We start from the raw sequence: 17,522 nt of genomic DNA on the forward strand, positions 1-17,522 counted from the left end.
ATTTGGTCACTCAAATACTTCTGCCTAAAGGCAATTACTTTCTGCCTCCTCTTCCTCAGCAGTATCTTCTGCCCAGGCCCCTCAGATTCTCGGTAGCTTTTCCTCTTTCCTCTTTCCTCTATCGAAAGGGGCTGGTTTGGAAATCTCTACCAAGCAAACACAGTTTGATTATGAGATCTAGACTCCCTTTTAGAGAAAAATCAAGCAGTTTGGGAAAAGCAACAAAGACCACATTTGTGTATTTTGCTTTATGGAGCTGAAAATATCTGGCAAATTGATCCAGTGGGAGTCATAAATACACATTACTTTATCTTGTTCTTCGTGGCCTATACCCCAGAGCCTTGATAGAACAACACCACTTAATAGACTTAAGAAAGAGTAATTACACTCATTGGTTGTGTGATTTTTCAGCCCTCCCAGCCCTGCCTGACCTTCTAATTTAGCTCACCGTGTCTAACTAATGCATTTATATTCATCTTTTATGAAGCATGCATACTGCAGGATTGACTGTACAGTCCTTTTCTAGCCGTCTTCCCAGGTTCTCGATCTGGTTGGTAGCGAGGGGGAAAGGAGTCATCCATCTCCATACGTTTGCATGGATAGACAGTCATAGACATGGCTGTGAGCGTTTTTCATCCCTTATGAAACATAATAAAAAGTATTTATTTCATTTTTACTTTAAAGCTTTTATACATCCTAGCATTATTTACAGCTAAACATGCAGGCAAAAGATGCGAGTGTTTTTAAAATCATTACTGCTAATGTCTCAGCTTGTCAGAAGTGCTTAAATTCTCCTGCACTTTGTCTAAAAACTTGGTACTGTTGCCTTTTAAGAACAACACATTTAAAGGATCTTGCAAGTCAAATCTGCAAACACTGCTGACAGTCTGTGATGGATGATATTGCAAAATTTGCAAGATGTTTGTCGTTTCACACAGCCGACATATTAAGGAATGGATTAAGAAACTCAAAACCCCTCTGGGAAACAGTCATCCCCCCCAAACCCTAGCCAAACCTCGAACCCCCAAGAGCACACCACGATCTCTCACTCGGCTGTCTCTCCTAACTTCTCACTCAGCCATTGGATCCCAATTGTTCTCAGAGCATTTTCTCTCACCATATGGTCTCCTCATTACCATACACTAAGAGTCCATATGGGAAACTTGTGAAATGAACTGTATTCATTTTAACTGCCAGATGAGCAGCCTTGTGCTTTGCAAGCCTAGCTTAAGTCATCTGCTGTCTTCATGTTGTTATGGCAACATGGCGCCAATAAAAAATTCTAATCTACTGTAAGTGATCACAATATTTTAAGTGCTTGCCTATAACTGGCCTCAAAAGGGACAGGAGACAGGAGGGCTTCCATTTGTCCAAAGACGTGAAGGTGGTAGTTGATTCCAGCAGGTGTCAGTAAGGAAGCCGCTGAGATTGTGGCTGGGTGTCCACGGGGCTATGGACTGAAATGTGGCTAGTGATGGGCATAGGGTACAGAGGGGCGGATCGCAGGGCACATGGGTCATAGACCCTTTGGATGAATCTAAAACACACACTGAATGTCAGTCACTATAGTTGCTCAGATACATGGCTCTGCTGGTGCTGGCGAGCCAGCCAGCCATGGTGTCGCTCTAGGTTTGGACTCCCTTTGAGGCAGCCGCACAGCCTCATGGGAGCCGCTCCTTCACTGCCATTAGAAAATCTCAGACCCCACAAAGCTGCTCCTACTTGAACACAGGAATCAGTCATTTCAAATGCTGGGCTAATTAAGAGTACCTTAAAGTAATGGAAGTCGTCAGCTACATCCTAAAGTGTAAATCATTTTCACCTCCAAGGGCCTCATGATGTGCTGCCTCTCTGCCGCTCTCTTTGTATCGAAAGTGAATGTTTATCGTCTCATTTCATCAGTTCACATTAGCCTCATGCTGAATATTTAAACACAGAACAATTTGAACTCACCATGGAGGAAGTCAGTGACTGCACTTTCATTTGGAACAGCAAGGGCTCATCTAATAATAATTTAGTAAATCAGCCATTTAGTGGCTCAGTTGTGCACTGCATTGTGCCAAAGATTATTCAGTTCAACTGTACACTTGCAAAATTGAAATTCACATTCCAGTCAGAAGCACCATTTTTGCTTAGTGGAGAGATGAGACCCAAAATCACCCTCCCTAAAGAGCGTTCATGGTTAGTGATTTATCATACATACAGAGCTGGGGCAAAATAAAGCTTGAGTTGGCTGCGTACAATGTATTCTAATTGTGCTTTTATTGTTTTAGTCTTTATGCACAGACTATCAGTAATTCAAAACCCACAGTTGCATCAGTGAAAATACAAATAAGGAATCTTTGCATAACCACATTGCCTTCTAGCAGGAAAGGGGGATGACTAAGGAGTTCAGTGAAAGGAGAATCCAGTGTCTTCGTGGTCTACTGTCTCTGTCACTTCTCCCATCCCCTCTGTTTACTTACTTTCCTAATTTAAGGAAACTTTATTAACATTACATCTGCAAACATGAGTGACCTTGAGCAAACCAAAGCACCAAAATCCATGCCAGGCTTATGGTCTATCCAATTCTTAGAGGGGGAAAAAAGCACCCTTGAGTCTGGTTCCAGGAAACATCTTGTCTCTGCATTCTCTTGTCAAAAGCACAAACTAGGGAATGGCATCCACTTTCTCCTCCCTCCCCTGCATCTGCCAGAAAACTTAGAGGCAAATTCCATCTCCCCATTTTGATAATGTGCTTAGCTCAGAAACTTGGCTCTCCTTAATACTTAAACGTCTATCTTGGGAGTCGAGCCTAGATCTGGGCACTGCTGAAGTAGTATATAGATGTTTGCATTTGCACACTTACTTTATCAGAGAGAGAGAGGCTGCAGTGGGCTTCAGAGATAACTCAGTAGATAGAGCTTGTTGTACAAGTCTGAGTACTGAGTTTACTTAAATAAGCCAGACAGATGGGGGCAGAGACAAGGGATCCCTAGGACTAGTGGGCTAGCTAGAGTAGCCAATTGGCAAGCTCCAAGTTCAGCAAGGGATCCTTCAGTAAGCAAAGTGGGGAGCAGTCAAGGAAGACACCGGACATTACCTTTTGGCTTCCATAAGAATGCTTACACATATACCCTGTCATGTGTACACCCATACACATGTGGATATGCATACACAAATGCATGCAATAAACAACATTCTTGTACTTTCACCAAAAAGTCACATGAGCCTCACACAGTGATAATTTTCACTTGCTTAGATGATTTTTATCTTTTGCTGGCTTATTTTTCACAACAATTTTCTGCTTATTTCTGGTATATGTCCCTCTTAGGGATGAGCAAACAAGAGTCAGAGAGGAAAGCAATGTGCTGCTGATACTTATGCAATACAGAAAGCAGAGGCTGCATACTGCAGTGTATGCAGCCTGGGAGCAGTGGCTTCCCACCTTTCCATACTATCTCAACATTGGTCCATTCATAATTGCCTTTCATTGTTTTACAGACCAGATTCCATCTCAGTCATAACACCATTGAATACAAGAATGTGTACAGTCTGCCAGTGTGCTCAGTAAAAGAAGTGGAGATTGTCAATATTGTTGGCTAGTGCTTGGTAAGCACTCGGTGTGTATGACCTGCTGGGGCAGGTACTGGCATTGCCCCTGCTTTATAGATAAGGAAACAAAGGCATTCACTCACAGTGAGTGGCAGAGTGCGCACTTGAGCCAAGCCCATTGAACTTCAGTTCTAGTGCCCAAGTCCCTAAGCACTGCCTCTGAGAATGAAGAGAATGGAATTCTAAAGAGAGGAGGTTTTGCATACCAGTCTCAAAATCCCTCAAGCTCAGTTGGGTGGAGAGAGAGATGTGGTGGCATTGACTAAAGTTAGCTCACAAATGGCTGAGCTAGGCGAAAGCGGTAGCAAGAATTAGAGGCCCACACAGGCAATCCAGGGAAAGAATTCCTTCTCTTTGGCTGTTCAGTTTGTGTGGTAAGGGCTCATAGGAACAGTTACCCACCAGCTGAGCTCTGGAACCCTCCCAAGTGCTCATTGAGCACTGAGCTCCTGAAGACAGATTTAGTTCAACCCACCCTGCATAAGAATGGGAGGAGGAAGGAAGGGGCAAAGCCATTTTCATCTTCCAGCCACCAGGGGGTCATCTTCAAGACTCAAACCCATAGGTGCACAGTCAAGGTCAGAATTCCTGCTCACTATCTTCAGCCCTGAATTAAGCATTGAAACAACAAGTCCTGAGTCCCCAACAATCAAGAGGCACTGCAGTTTTATAAAAGATGTACGTGTGTGTGTGTGTGTGTGTGTGTGTGTGTGTGTGTGTGTGTGTGCATGCGCGCGCAAGCCTGTTCCCGTCCAAGTAAATGCAGATGCCCATGAAGGCTAGAGGTGTTGGGTCCCCTGGAGCTAGTTATTGAGGCAATTGTAAGCCACCCAACATGGAAATTGAAATCCAGTCTTTTGGAAGAGCAGTACCCATGCTTAACCTTGGAGCTATCTCTCCACCTTTCAAGGTCCTGGATTTTTTTCCTGTTTATTTTATTTATTTTTATTTTTATGGAGACAGGGTGACATTTATCCCAGTCTGGCTTCCAATTTGCTATATAGCCAAGAATCGTCTTTCACTTCTGATCCTCCTGCCTTTCCCTCTGAATTCTGGGATTGCAGATGTATACCATTACAACCAGTTTTATGCAGTTTTGGGCCCCAAACCCAGGGCTATATGCATGCTAGACAAGAACTCTACAAACAACCACATTCCCACCCCAAGGTACTGGATTTTAGTTGCAGATGTATTCAAGAACATCCCTTAAACCTTGGGAAATAGAATTCACAGATATGGTTCACCCAGATAAACATATAATACCCAACGTTGTTCAGTAACTTTACAAAGCCAAAGTCAACTGTATTTTTATCCACCACTTAAGTTTAATATAAATGTAAAGGCACGTGCATTTTGCACACACATATACATATATACATTTACACATATATGTATGTATATATATAGATAGATAGATAGATATATTTCACATTCCCATATGACAGGCATCTCATTTGCTCACTCCAAGGCCTTTTATTCTCAAGCTAGATATTAATTTCATCTTGCCCTAAGGGAAAGGAAGCCAGGCCCCAAAGACAAAGAGAGACAGAAATAATATTTGGCTTTTGTGTGTGTGTGTGTGTGTGTGTTTCTCTAAAAGCCTCAGCCTTGGTGACTTTAAGGTGACTTAAAAGATTTTCAAGGGTAATTTTGACTCTAGGCAGCTTTTGTTTCGTGTGCTCACTTTACAACCTACCCCTGAAAAAGGCATCTCTGTCCAGAGTTTTCTCTTTCAGGAGAGCCTTTTATCCTGATCAGAAAGTCGATTTCCAAGGCCACTCGGCAGGACCTAACCCAGCGCGCTGGTCTTAAACCAGCACAATGAATTGCAATGAGAAGAGGCAGCCAGGGGTTGCTGGGTTCAACTTTGTACCTCAGAGCAGGTCACATCCACAAGGGCACAGCTACCATTCTTCACTGTATGTGTGGCAGGAAGCACCACAGGCTCCCATTCACCAATTACCATGACACCATTTAGAAGAGAAAGCCCAGCGACCAAAAAAAGAGGAGGGAAACCGATTGTTGTAACTCTTCCCAGCAAAGGCCTGTTTTCACAATTTACACGTAACTGCTGGCACCCGAAAAGTCGAACGTTTTGGTAAAATGAATCAACTTGTAATGTTTCTTTTATGAGATCCCTTGCAGGAAGGGACGCTTGGCACCTCCTGGAGACCAAGCTACGTTATGTTATCCATCATCGGGAAGTCGGCTGTCCTGGCCAGCTTCTCAGAGGTCACACGATCGAACCAGCAGCTCTTACAACTGTATTATTGCTTATGGAACAGTCATTGTGGCACCAGATAAAAATTACCTGGTCTAATAGGCAGGGAACAATTTTCACTCAATAAAATTATAAGCCAAATCATTCATTTCATAACACTCTGGCTAATTTATTTGTTGACCTTTTAATATCCATAGCTCTTCAGTGGTATTAACTGCAGCTCAGACAAAATCTCTTGTTCATTTCACTTTCATTGATTTTTTTTCCATTGAGGCAATAACGGCTGCTTGAAAACAGCCTTTTTCTCTCCACTGTAAAAGTCAATCATGTAAGTTGGGATGTCTTACGTGGATCCAGCCATGTTAGCTTATAACAGATTTTAATCTCACATGGTTCAGAAGGCTCCTACACCCTGATTATAACAGAAGCATGCCTTCTGGTATATCTCCAACCCCACTTGCATTTCTACTCATATTAAGACATTTGGGAAGTAGGAGAGCTGTCACCTAATCTGAACACAAAATCATCAGAAAGCCAGAATAGAAACACAAATCTCCCCTGTGTTTTCTCTACACTAGGATGCTTTGTGTACCTTGGACCTTGGTAGTAGTAACAGTAGACTCTTTTATAAATACTTACAACTCTGGAAGCTGGAGAGATGGTTCAGTGGTTAAGAATGTTTGCTGCTTTTCCAGAGAGCCAAAGTTTGATTCTCAGCACCAACATCAGGTAGCTTACAACCACCTATAACTCCCACTTCAGAGGATCTGATGCCCTCTTCTGGCCTCTACAGGCACCCGTACAAATGTTCATATACTCATTCTCATTCTCATTCATTCTCTCTCTCTTTCTCTCTTTCTCTCTCTCTCTCTCTCTCTCTCTCTCTCTCTCTCTCTCTCTCTCTCTCCACACACACACACACACACGCACATTTATGTAACACACATATATCAACACACACACACACATGCACACGCACACGCACACATATGATAAAAAACTTAATGGTTTTATGATGGAAATGAATACAGATTTTGGAATTTGAATTTTTTAAAGATGATAAACAAGTTATTCAGCAGAATATTCTGTAAGGTAATCATAAGTTCAGGTGAGCCATTATTTATGGAGAAGAAAAATTGCGTGTGTGTGTGTGTGTGTGTGTGTGTGTGTGTGTGTGTGTGTTGATATATGTGTGTGGTTACACATACACATGTTGCATGTGAAAAGCAGAGGTTGAGGTTAAATGTCTTCTTCACTTTCTGAGGTTTTTGAGATGGTCCCTCACTGAACTCCAGACTCCACAATTAGCTAGGCTGGTTGACCAGAGAGTCCCAAGGATCTATTCTTCTCTGCTTTTCAAGCTCTGGAAATTCAGGCACACCCAAGTGAACCTTTACATAGAAGCAGGGGATCGAACTGAGGTCCTCATGCTGGTGAGGCAAGCCCTTTCCTGACTGAGCCATCTCCCCAGCACCAGCTGAGTCTTCTTATATAATAAAACACTTTGAAGTCTTTAGAGTGCAGAGCTGTAAAATCTAATTGTTACACATTTGGCATTTTATGCGTCCCTGGAAATATCCACTTGCTACCTCCACCTCCTCTGTGCTATTCCTTTCCATTTCAATTTACTCTAAAGTGGTCCTTAGCCATAATGAGAGTGCCCCTTTCAACAGAAACATGCTTAATTATATCCATGCTAAATGTAAGTGACTCTTCTCAGTCACAGGGCTTCTGAGTAAAATGTGTTAAAGTGTGACACCAAGGGCCTCTAATGATGTGCGGGAAGCTCTCTTTCAAGAAGTTTCATATTACAAGAAAAATGAAAAAATGTGAGGAATGTCTCAGAGGATAGGGAACTGAACAGTGCCCAAGCATTATTTTGGTTTGTCTCACCCGTCTCCTCACGGCCCTCATTATTCTGACTTTTTAGAATGCAGAGGCTCCCATTGTGGAATTTTCCATTTGGCTGAATAAACATAGAGGAAGTCAGGATATAAACCTATCCTCCAAAGAAACACATCGCAATACAACCGGTGTTTATTGCTTGATGCATCCAGTATGGTGGGGGAAAGGCTGCTGCAAGCTTCTAACCTGATCTTCAGCTTTGGGGCTTCCCAATCAGCAGTGTTACCCAGGCTCTCTGAAGCAAGAAGGGAGCCAGCACCCACAAGGCTAGTGAGCTGGGCAAAATTTGGGCCCTTCAGTGAACTCTGCAGTGGGTACCCAGTGAAACCAATTCTCATTCTCAAAGCAGGAGGGACTCTGACATTCTGCTTCATTTTATATTGCTGGTATCTGGTCTACTACATTCTGAGTTCTATGATAAGAAAAAGGGTATTAGTGGTGATAAATGGGGGTCAGAGGGATGTGGGGTGACAAGAAATTATTGGGCTTTCTTTTTCTTTTCTTCAGGAATCACTTGAATCAATTTGGTTTTGATTATTGAAGTCTGTCATGTTTCTCTTCTGTTGTCCTCTGCTTCCCTCAAAATGTTAAGCTCCTGGTTGGGGTAGTATAAGAAATAGCATATGTTGTCTTCGCCTACAATCCAGGAATCCCTTATGAGTTCGCAGAGTCTCAAAAATCTAATCCTGAAACTTGAAACTATCTGAGTTAATGAGTGGTTACCCCTGAGCTGCAGGAGTTGGCTTGTATGTGCCGTGACAGGAAGTAAGTTCCGGCCATCTCCCGACTCATCAGTGTTTGTGTTACTCAGAACATTGAGCTGGATTTACAAGTAAATGCATGTGTAGTCAATTACACAACCTCACCCTTTGGGTTATTAGCTGTACATCTGAGGCCAAATGATAAAGAGGAGACTCCCATGGATGGGGGAATAACCTCTAGGGATTTTACTGTGGTGAAGTGAAAGATGAGCTGGCTGTCTCTGCATATTTGACATGACATTCCAGGTCACTGAGGTGGCTTTCTGTGAATGTGTAAAGAACTGTGTATGTTTTTTAGGGCTTGAGACTGTAGCGAATAACAAGCTGATATATACCAAGACCAGGCTCATGCTGCTAGATGCCTATAACCTGAGATAATGTTCTAACACAGTTATTCTATTAACCACAACATTAAAAATGTAAGCACAAGCTGGCAGGCATGAAAGAGCAAATTCATAAGAGAAAAAGTGATATTAAAAAAATACAGTGATTAGAACTCAACCTCTGGGAATTTACATGTTGGGTTAAAAAGCCAGGAACCAAATAGAACACCAAATTTCACTCTTGTGCTTTTAAGAATTGCAGTAAAGATGTGACTGGTGTATTAATATAAATTTGATGTGCACTTTTAGAAGATCAGTGATGGAGTCTTAGAATGGACTCTTCCCCAGGAACTCTCTCAGGGCCTGGACTTTATTGAGCATTGTTCCAAGAGCTTAAAGGAGAATAAGGTGAACCTGGGGCCTTAAAGAGTCTATCATCTAGTGGTGGCCAATGGAGGCTTACATCTTTCAGACCAGAGCAAAATATCCTATGACATATACTCTATGCAGTTCTTGGTGGTATGGTCAACACTGTTTTCGAGAGGAAAGACAGTGCTGAATGACTGGGGTAGCAGAAAAGCTGCAATCATTTCTGAAGAATCAGAATAGCTGTCAAGGTCTCCAGTTCTTAAATGTACTGGGTCTGGGGTTGACTTCCTGCTCAGCTGTGGACGCTCGGAGAAAATTGAGTGAGCTGTCTGAGTCTCCATTTCTTCACTTGCCAAGTGCTCTCTGTGAAGACTGGATGAGCTTGTATTCCACTTGCTTTGCCGTTACTACATCACTGCTGGTACCTCCAGTTTCGGCGGAGTGGGAGGCATTGCAAGTGGTTTCCCCGAAAAAGGAAAGGCAGCAACAATGGTATAAGGAGATAACAGAGAAGAAGCCCACCATTCTGCCTCTAGGTTCAGGAGGATTGCCTAGACCCAAACTGAAAACAGCTTCTCCAGCACCACAGGGCAAGAAGATTGGCTAGAGAAGACTGACCAGAGGATGAAGGCAATCGTGGATAACCCCGAAGCTCAGTTCTGGGAGCGTAGTGGGTCTTCAAGGCAGCTGAACAATGACACTCACAGGTGATAACTGAGGCCACAAGTAGCTCAGAAATCACTCACTACCCGATTAGCTTACATGGAAAAAACAGAATTTCCCTTTGTAGCCCATTCAGCTACGGTGGTCCCAAATCATAAGAGAAGGTGATAGCAATTACGCATGAACTCTTTCTTGGAAACTACTCCTCTTCAAGTCTCTTCAGTTTTCCTGTTACCTCTCAGTAGATGTTGTAGCATAGCCCCTCCCCACAAGCCCCCAATTTTTATAATCATTGTTCCATGACTACTGCCAATAGGAGAAGGGAGCTTGTAGTTGGGTGAAATAGATCAAGATGTGTTTTTAAGAGCAAACACTTTGTTTCTTTAAAACTTCAGGGCCATGCAGAGAAAAAAATACAAAATAAAACACAAACAAAAAACCTGTCTGACTCAGAATTTTGGTTGGAGAACAAGCATTAAATCTTTAAAGGAGGCTCTGGAGATTTTCAATATTTAGGGTACTTGTGAATGTCTTTTTTATTCACCAATGGGATTTGGTTTTGAAATCCAAGTATAGGATTAATTATGTTGGAAGACTCTAATCTCACTGCCCTTGTGTTTAAAAATGTGAGCAGGGGGATATTTTATCATTATGAAAAGAGAAAATCTCTCTGACAAATGAATGCCTTGAAAAATTAGATTTTAGTGCCAGTCAAGTAGGTTTTCTTTTCAGAAATATTGAAATTGAATATTAGAATTGAAGGCTTCTTCTACTATACTCCTGCCTAATGCCACCAAAATAGGACTTAAGGAATAATTTCCAAGACAAAATACTATATGAAATATCCAGTTTTCCCCTGGTGGGAAATTTCTTTTCTTAAAAACATCTTAGGCTCAATCATTTCCTAATGTGAAATTAGAGAGTTTTCAAATTACCATATAAAACTGCAAAAAAATTACACTTGTGGCCACAGAAGAGATAGCATACACTATCAATTTGATTTTAAAAGACATACATCTCTTATACTACCTGTCATTTTTATAATGCCTTTTACAAATTTAATCAATACATTTTAACATTCTATATACTTTAAGTGCAATATACAATAAATATTCAAGTTTCATCTTAAACATGCTTTAGCCTTTAAATTGTTAAAACTGCAGTGCCCTTTCAATCTACTTACATAATGTCATAAAATATACATTTCAAGGTAAATGAAGTCAGCTACTTCAATTTAGTCCCTCAAACTGGTAGTAAATGAGAGGTTAACACTATGGTGCCAAACCCATTATTGAGTAAATTTAGCACCTTGGACAGCTCTGTAAAATCTTTATTGCTTTCCTGACCTGCTCGTCATGTTCTGTCTCTGTGTTCAGTGGCTCTCAGCTCTGATTGAAAGGCAATATATTAGATCCCCAACACAAACACGCTTGGGGGCTAGTTCACTGGGAACGTAATGACATGGAGGTGAGAGCAATTTTCTGGTCACCGAAATCCAAGCACCTTGCAGGTCTGTGGCACTAACTCAGGGAGGACCCAGGAATGTCTTTCTTCCTTCCCATTTGCACAAATAACTAACAGAAGTCTAATCACATTGGCAGGGCTAAACTAAATGTGGCTCTCCCTAAAACCACAAATTTGATACTACCTTGAAGGACATTTTCATATGGGTGAGGTATCATTTAAGGACATAGCTTTCTGGACAAGAAATCTAGGTTCATTTTCCTTGAAATTCAGGTGATGGTTTGAAGAGACATTATGCTGATGCCATGCCTGTGACCATGTGCTAGGCTAGAAAAACAAGCCCCACCATCATGAATCAAAGACAGCAATACCGAGAATCAAAAGGATCCAGTGTGTGTATGTGTGTGGGGTTGGGAGAGAGTGAGAATCCATGTCCTTCTCTTTCAAATGGTAAAATAATGACCAACCCCTGGCATTAAAAAAACTACCAGGTTGGCCACATCACTGAAAAACTTGGTCACCAAAATTGTAATAGTTCAGATTTATAAAATCTTCTAAGACTTTGGCATTCCTTCTGAACTCACTCCCCCAGTTTTGTGAAATTACTGAAAACAAGAAGTGTGGCTACAATCTCTGATTACAGTGTTGTAAAGCTGAAATTGACTACTTTATTTTTAATATATATAACTATAATTATATTATATTTGTTATATATTTACATAAAATTATATATATATATATTGCATCATACATTTGACAAACAGGAGATTTACATATTTTTTTCTTCAAAAATGCAAAGGAGAAATGCCTTCCCAGCAGAGCCCAGACACTGGCATAAATATTTATTTGGAGAAATACGTGACCATAGATGCAGAGATAGCAAATCTTTTAATAAATGAACTAAGTTGATGCTGTTTTGTTTTAATCTTTTCTCAGAGCCAGATAAAGCCACCAGGTTTTGATGAAAGCGGCACTAGCTGAATTTGAGCTGGGGATAGGGTTTAGTGTGCCCATGCTGTGGTCAATTATTAACTGCTATGGTCAGATACTACTGCAAACAAAAAGTAGAAAATTATCTGTAGCTTGCATTAAAAAGTAAAACAATGATTTTAGATATATTGGTTTAGATTCCATCGATTATATTGTGCTTTCCACCCCCTACATGAGAAACAACTGAATTGTTTTAGAAAAGGGGGTCTGGTTTGCTAAAGGCAAACATCAGTGTTTATCAAGAACTGGAAAATCTTCTATCTCATTTTTGAATTTAGGACATTATATATGTGATAAGTAGTTACTTCAGTATGACAACTGTTTTATCTTATATTGTGGAGAATTTTGAATTGAAAAAATGCTAATATATATCTAAAAGCTTGTCATTTAAAGATTTGTTCAAGGATTTTTGAAGAGGCTACGGTGACAGCGAAATGAATGCAATTATAGCCCTATTTTCTGATCAGTGTCTGCAGCGAATGAAAATGGAATAGCACCGCTTTCCCATTCTGAACTCCAAGTCATCTGACTTTAAAGTTATACTTCCATTTGCAACTTTACCAACACTGAACTACAGTAAACAAACCTTTGGAGAAGTCCCCTCTCTACCTTACATTGTTGGATGTCGCTCTTTGCTAGGCCCCATTTTTACCAGCTCCACCCCTAATGTTGCTACTGCCTTCTCCTCAGGCCAGTGTAGATCAATCTATAGGCAGATTAGGTGAAATGGAGAAAGAATGTGTGTTCTATAGAGTGCGCCCATTAATTAGCTCCAGGCAAGCCAAATGTGGAAGTCTACCTTAGTAAGAAGAGCAAGTTACTTTTTCTCCAAGCTGAATGAGTAGCAAGGCAGTGACCTATGAGGGGGGATGAGTGAACAAGAAAAGAAGAAACACCAACACTATAGAAACAGCAAAGGATTGCAGTATGAGAAATCAAGGATATTGGTCATGAACATTGGCACAGTGGGGGCTTCTAGGGGCAGGAGACTCCTTGGGCGAGGGCCTCTGATCGACATTGTATTCCTTCAGTGTGTGAGCTTCCTGGCTCATGTCCTCATAGTTCTGCCATCCAAGAGAGACAAACAAAGGAAGCTGATGGCCGCATGCTTCTTTAGTGGCTGAAGATTGATTGGAAATTCCTCGAAAACAACCCGTCTGATAAGGTCATGGTTTCTGGAATAAGCAATTAAGTACAAAATAAACACATCTAGGGATTCATACCATGCGCTGAATGGCATCGATTATAGTAATCTAGTAAATGACCACGCAATTGTATTCAGCAATAAACATATGAGTGCTTTATCGTGCCTGCGCCAGACGATTGAGTGATGTATTTTATCTTACAGTTCCAATGATGCTCACCTTTTGACTCAATTAAGTGTGTATGTGAACAAGGATAAATTGGTGACTTAATATCATTCCCGGGGTCCCCAAGCTACTGTTTTTACAACTGTGCCTTGGCAAGGGATAGCTTGAAGGATGGGGATGCTGTCGTGTGACAAGATAAGGACATCCTGCTATCATTTAGAAGCTCACATCTATCTTTTGTTTTTCTTGACAGGAAGTGATCCTTAAAAGGGCTGCAGATCTTGTTGAAGCCCTGTATGGGATGCCCCACAACAACCAGGTGAGTGTTCCAGGTTTCTAACTTAATGAAGTGCTCCCTCATTCAGTGAAAGATCTCAGAGTCCTTATTGTATGAAAAGCATAAAAATGCTATGAAAGCTATACTCGTGTATTAAGCATCTAAGATTTGGGATGTGACATGTCATAGTACTGTTCAGTCCTTCCTGCTTTTGCAATCCACTGCTCTTCCTATTGTGTCCTCCATTTAAAAACTAATCTCCCCTGGGAGTGTGTGTGCTTCATAACTGAAGAAGACAGCTACTGTATTTAATTGTATTTCTCTCAAGTTTCAGCAAATTTAGAAGGAAGGGTTTAATTTCTTCTCCTAAAATATAGAACGAGGCCTGAATAGTACTGTTCATGCTTCATAGAGAATTATATGCAAAGAACTGAAGGTGCTTGGGAACCTGACTCTGACCAATCCCACTCCTTCCCCAGCTCTCCTGAGGTCACTGTTCAGAAAACAGTTGTATTAATCCTCAGACTTTGGCTTCCCTGCACAGCAGCAAGGGAGCGTGATTCACAGGCCCTGACTTCCTATGCATGGGGGAGAAAGGAAATCCCACACTACTGTCATACACTGATAACAACAGGCTTCAGAGCCAAGCAAATGGCATTCTGCATCTCAGCTCTATCTGTAAAGATATGAATAGTGTTGAGTGAGCTCTCTGCCTTTCACAGCCTCAGTTTCCCCAACTGTGATGTGGTCAGGATGATGAAACTTGACCTCACAGGTGCATCAGCAGGCATACAGAAAGTAAATATGGTTAACCACTGATGGTCCTGAGCACAGGATCTGGCAGGGAGGAAGCACAAAAAGGTGGGGCTGTTGGGAGTATGAGTCAGGGTAGCTAACACTGATGTGTGCCTTTGACTTTTCAGGAGATTATCTTGAAGAGAGCTGCCGACATTGCAGAGGCTCTGTACAGTGTCCCTCGCAACCACAACCAGCTCCCAGCCCTTGCTAATACTTCGGTCCATGCAGGGATGATGGGGGTGAACTCCTTCAGTGGACAACTGGCTGTGAATGTCTCTGAGGCATCACAAGCCACCAATCAAGGTCAGGAGCCTTTTTCCCTTGCCCCTTGACAAACTCAATCTCCCACCCCTCCTGCCTCTGCTATTTACTTGACATCAAATTTTATACATATATATTTTTTTATTCCCAAAGAGAAGATTATTCACTTGTGTGAACCGAATATTGTTTTAAGATTTTGTTTCTAGTTTCACATCTGGAGACCTAGTAGGGGGCTAGAAAGAATGCATGCATGCATGCATGCATGCAGCCATCTCTACATCCAACTTTCCCCCATAAATCATGAGTGACAGATCACAAAGAGGGATGGAATTAAAGTTCTCACAGGCCACAACACATCATTCTTGCCCAGGGAAGAGGGACCTGTTAACTCGGGGGAACATCTCTTAGATTGGGATTTATTCCTGCTCCAAAATGATAATTTATAGGCCCTGCATTGCCACTTCTCACAGCTCTGCTAAGTATTTATGATCTCCTAAGAAATGTGTCTTTGCTAGCTTCCCATTTTAATCACAGAGATAGCACCACCAACCCATGCACATGAATCACCAGGTCTTTTCCCTCTGGGTTGCCATGAGGGGGTATAATGGAGATGTTCCTCCCTGATACCCCAGGTTTCCCGAGAATGCCATCAACTAAATGCCTGGTTTTGCCCTGACTTTTCAGGTTTCACCCGCAACTCAAGCAGCGTGTCACCACACGGGTATGTGCCGAGCACCACCCCCCAGCAGACCAACTATAACTCTGTCACCACGAGCATGAATGGTTACGGCTCTGCTGCCATGTCCAATTTGGGTGGCTCCCCAACCTTCCTCAATGGCTCAGCTGCCAACTCACCCTATGCCAGTAAGTAGATACCTGTCCTCAGTCCTATATGTTTCCCTCAAAGAGCTTAGCATCATGCAGAGAGGCCAGCTGGGCAGAGCTGCTTGATCTGAGCCCTGCCCTCCCTGCCCTCCCAAGAGCCTGCTACCTACAATACTTGAGCACCATCCTCTCCAGCATTCTCCATCATCCATCTCCAGATCCCTGCAGTCTCACCTTGCACAAAAGTAGCCACATGATGCCATTCCAAGACCCCATGCTTGTGGTCAGATGGCAATGGGGCTGCTACCCACCTCTAGTAGTTGCTAATCAGGGTCTTCTGGGTATGTTCATGTCCTCTCCATGCCTCAGCATTCTCATCCTTAAGAAGAGAAACATCTAGACCACACCTTCACCAGTGTTGGGGAATATGGGTAAGAAGGTGTTTGCCAGAATCTGGTCCTCAGTCCTGGCAGAGGAGGGAGGCATTTGGAAATCTAAGTCATTATCCTGATGCTGTGACAATAGATCCCCTCACTAAATAACAGAACTTGCTTTCTGATGTTTCTGTTTTCCTTTTTGTACATAAAATACTCTTAAAAGGAAAAAAAATCCAAGAGATCCCATAATGTATTTTTTTTTTCATAAAAATCTGGCAAGAGGACCTCCACACACATAGAATATGAATATTTCTAGGTGCCCTGTTCCTACCTTAAAGAAATTTAGCTTAAAGGATTTTGGGGGCACAACACTTCAATTGTGTCTAAAGAACTCAGCAAGTTGGCATCTTTATATATAAACACGTACATCTGAAGGGCCTCAGCACTCAACAGCATTTTTCACTATAAATCGTCATAGGCTCCATCCCCACAACCTCTTGAGCTCCCTCAAGATGGCCAAGTTCATCTGGAACACTGTGGAGAGTTCTTCAGATGGAGAATATGTGGCTGGATGCATACATATTTGTTGAGGAACAGGGGTGTGTTGTTAAATGAAGGAATATTCACGAATCTTACCTAGAAACATAGAAAACAATGCTGTCTCCATGCCAAAGTGTGGCTAACAACCTGAAGGTGGACAGATCATCCTGGCCTTGAGTTATTTCTAAAGGAATTCTCTGCTCAGAGTGCACTGCATTTCTTCCCTACTTTATTCATTTAGAATTGGCCATTTGTAGCACATTTAAAATTTGCCTGATAGTCTGCATGTTCCCAGTCAACATTGGGGTCGGTTTCACATTAGGTTTTGATTTATTGAAAGATCTATCCCTCAGCATTCTCCCAGCTACTCAATCAGAAAATGTTTCAATCATGACCTGAAAATTAAAAGGTGGCATTCTTAATTAAATCAATAAGCTAATTGCTATATGGTAGCGATTCAATTTAGGGGCTTTGGTTGTTCACCTTTTCAGACTGTGTGGACTTCCAGTGACTTCTGTCTCAGCTCACATCTGTCAGCCTGAGAGACTTTGAACATTTAATTTCCATTAATTGATTTCCTCGGAGCTCACAAATATAGTATTAAATTCTCAAATAGACCCTCAGATGGGATGGTATTATCTGCATAAATGCAAATAAAACAATAAACACAGAGCCCAGCTGATTTGAATTTTTGCCTCTGTAATATTTAATTATTCATTAACCACTCATGTTGAAAAATTCCGACAGAATAAAAAAAATAAAATAAGACATTCTGCTGGTGAACACACTTTGTGCTATGGCGGCTAGTAACTAATAATGTTGTAACAAATGGCAATACTCCACT

General features: G+C 41.7%; 1 protein-coding gene across 8 annotated transcripts in view; it reads left to right on the plus strand.

Annotated features, from left to right (window-relative positions):
- Ebf1 (EBF transcription factor 1) overlaps window positions 1-17,522 on the plus strand; it is a 398,732-nt gene that overhangs the window by 368,106 nt on the left and 13,104 nt on the right. For all 8 annotated transcript variants that reach the window (XM_028864251.2, XM_028864252.2, XM_028864253.2 and 5 more), the window contains 3 exons: window positions 13,854-13,919; window positions 14,801-14,978; window positions 15,621-15,800. In XM_028864251.2, the coding sequence (XP_028720084.1) occupies window positions 13,854-13,919; window positions 14,801-14,978; window positions 15,621-15,800 (424 nt within the window). The remainder of the gene's footprint in view (window positions 1-13,853; window positions 13,920-14,800; window positions 14,979-15,620; window positions 15,801-17,522) is intronic.

Source organism: Peromyscus leucopus, chromosome 8b (assembly GCF_004664715.2).
Source record: "Peromyscus leucopus breed LL Stock chromosome 8b, UCI_PerLeu_2.1, whole genome shotgun sequence".
Classification (NCBI taxonomy): domain Eukaryota; kingdom Metazoa; phylum Chordata; class Mammalia; order Rodentia; family Cricetidae; genus Peromyscus; species Peromyscus leucopus.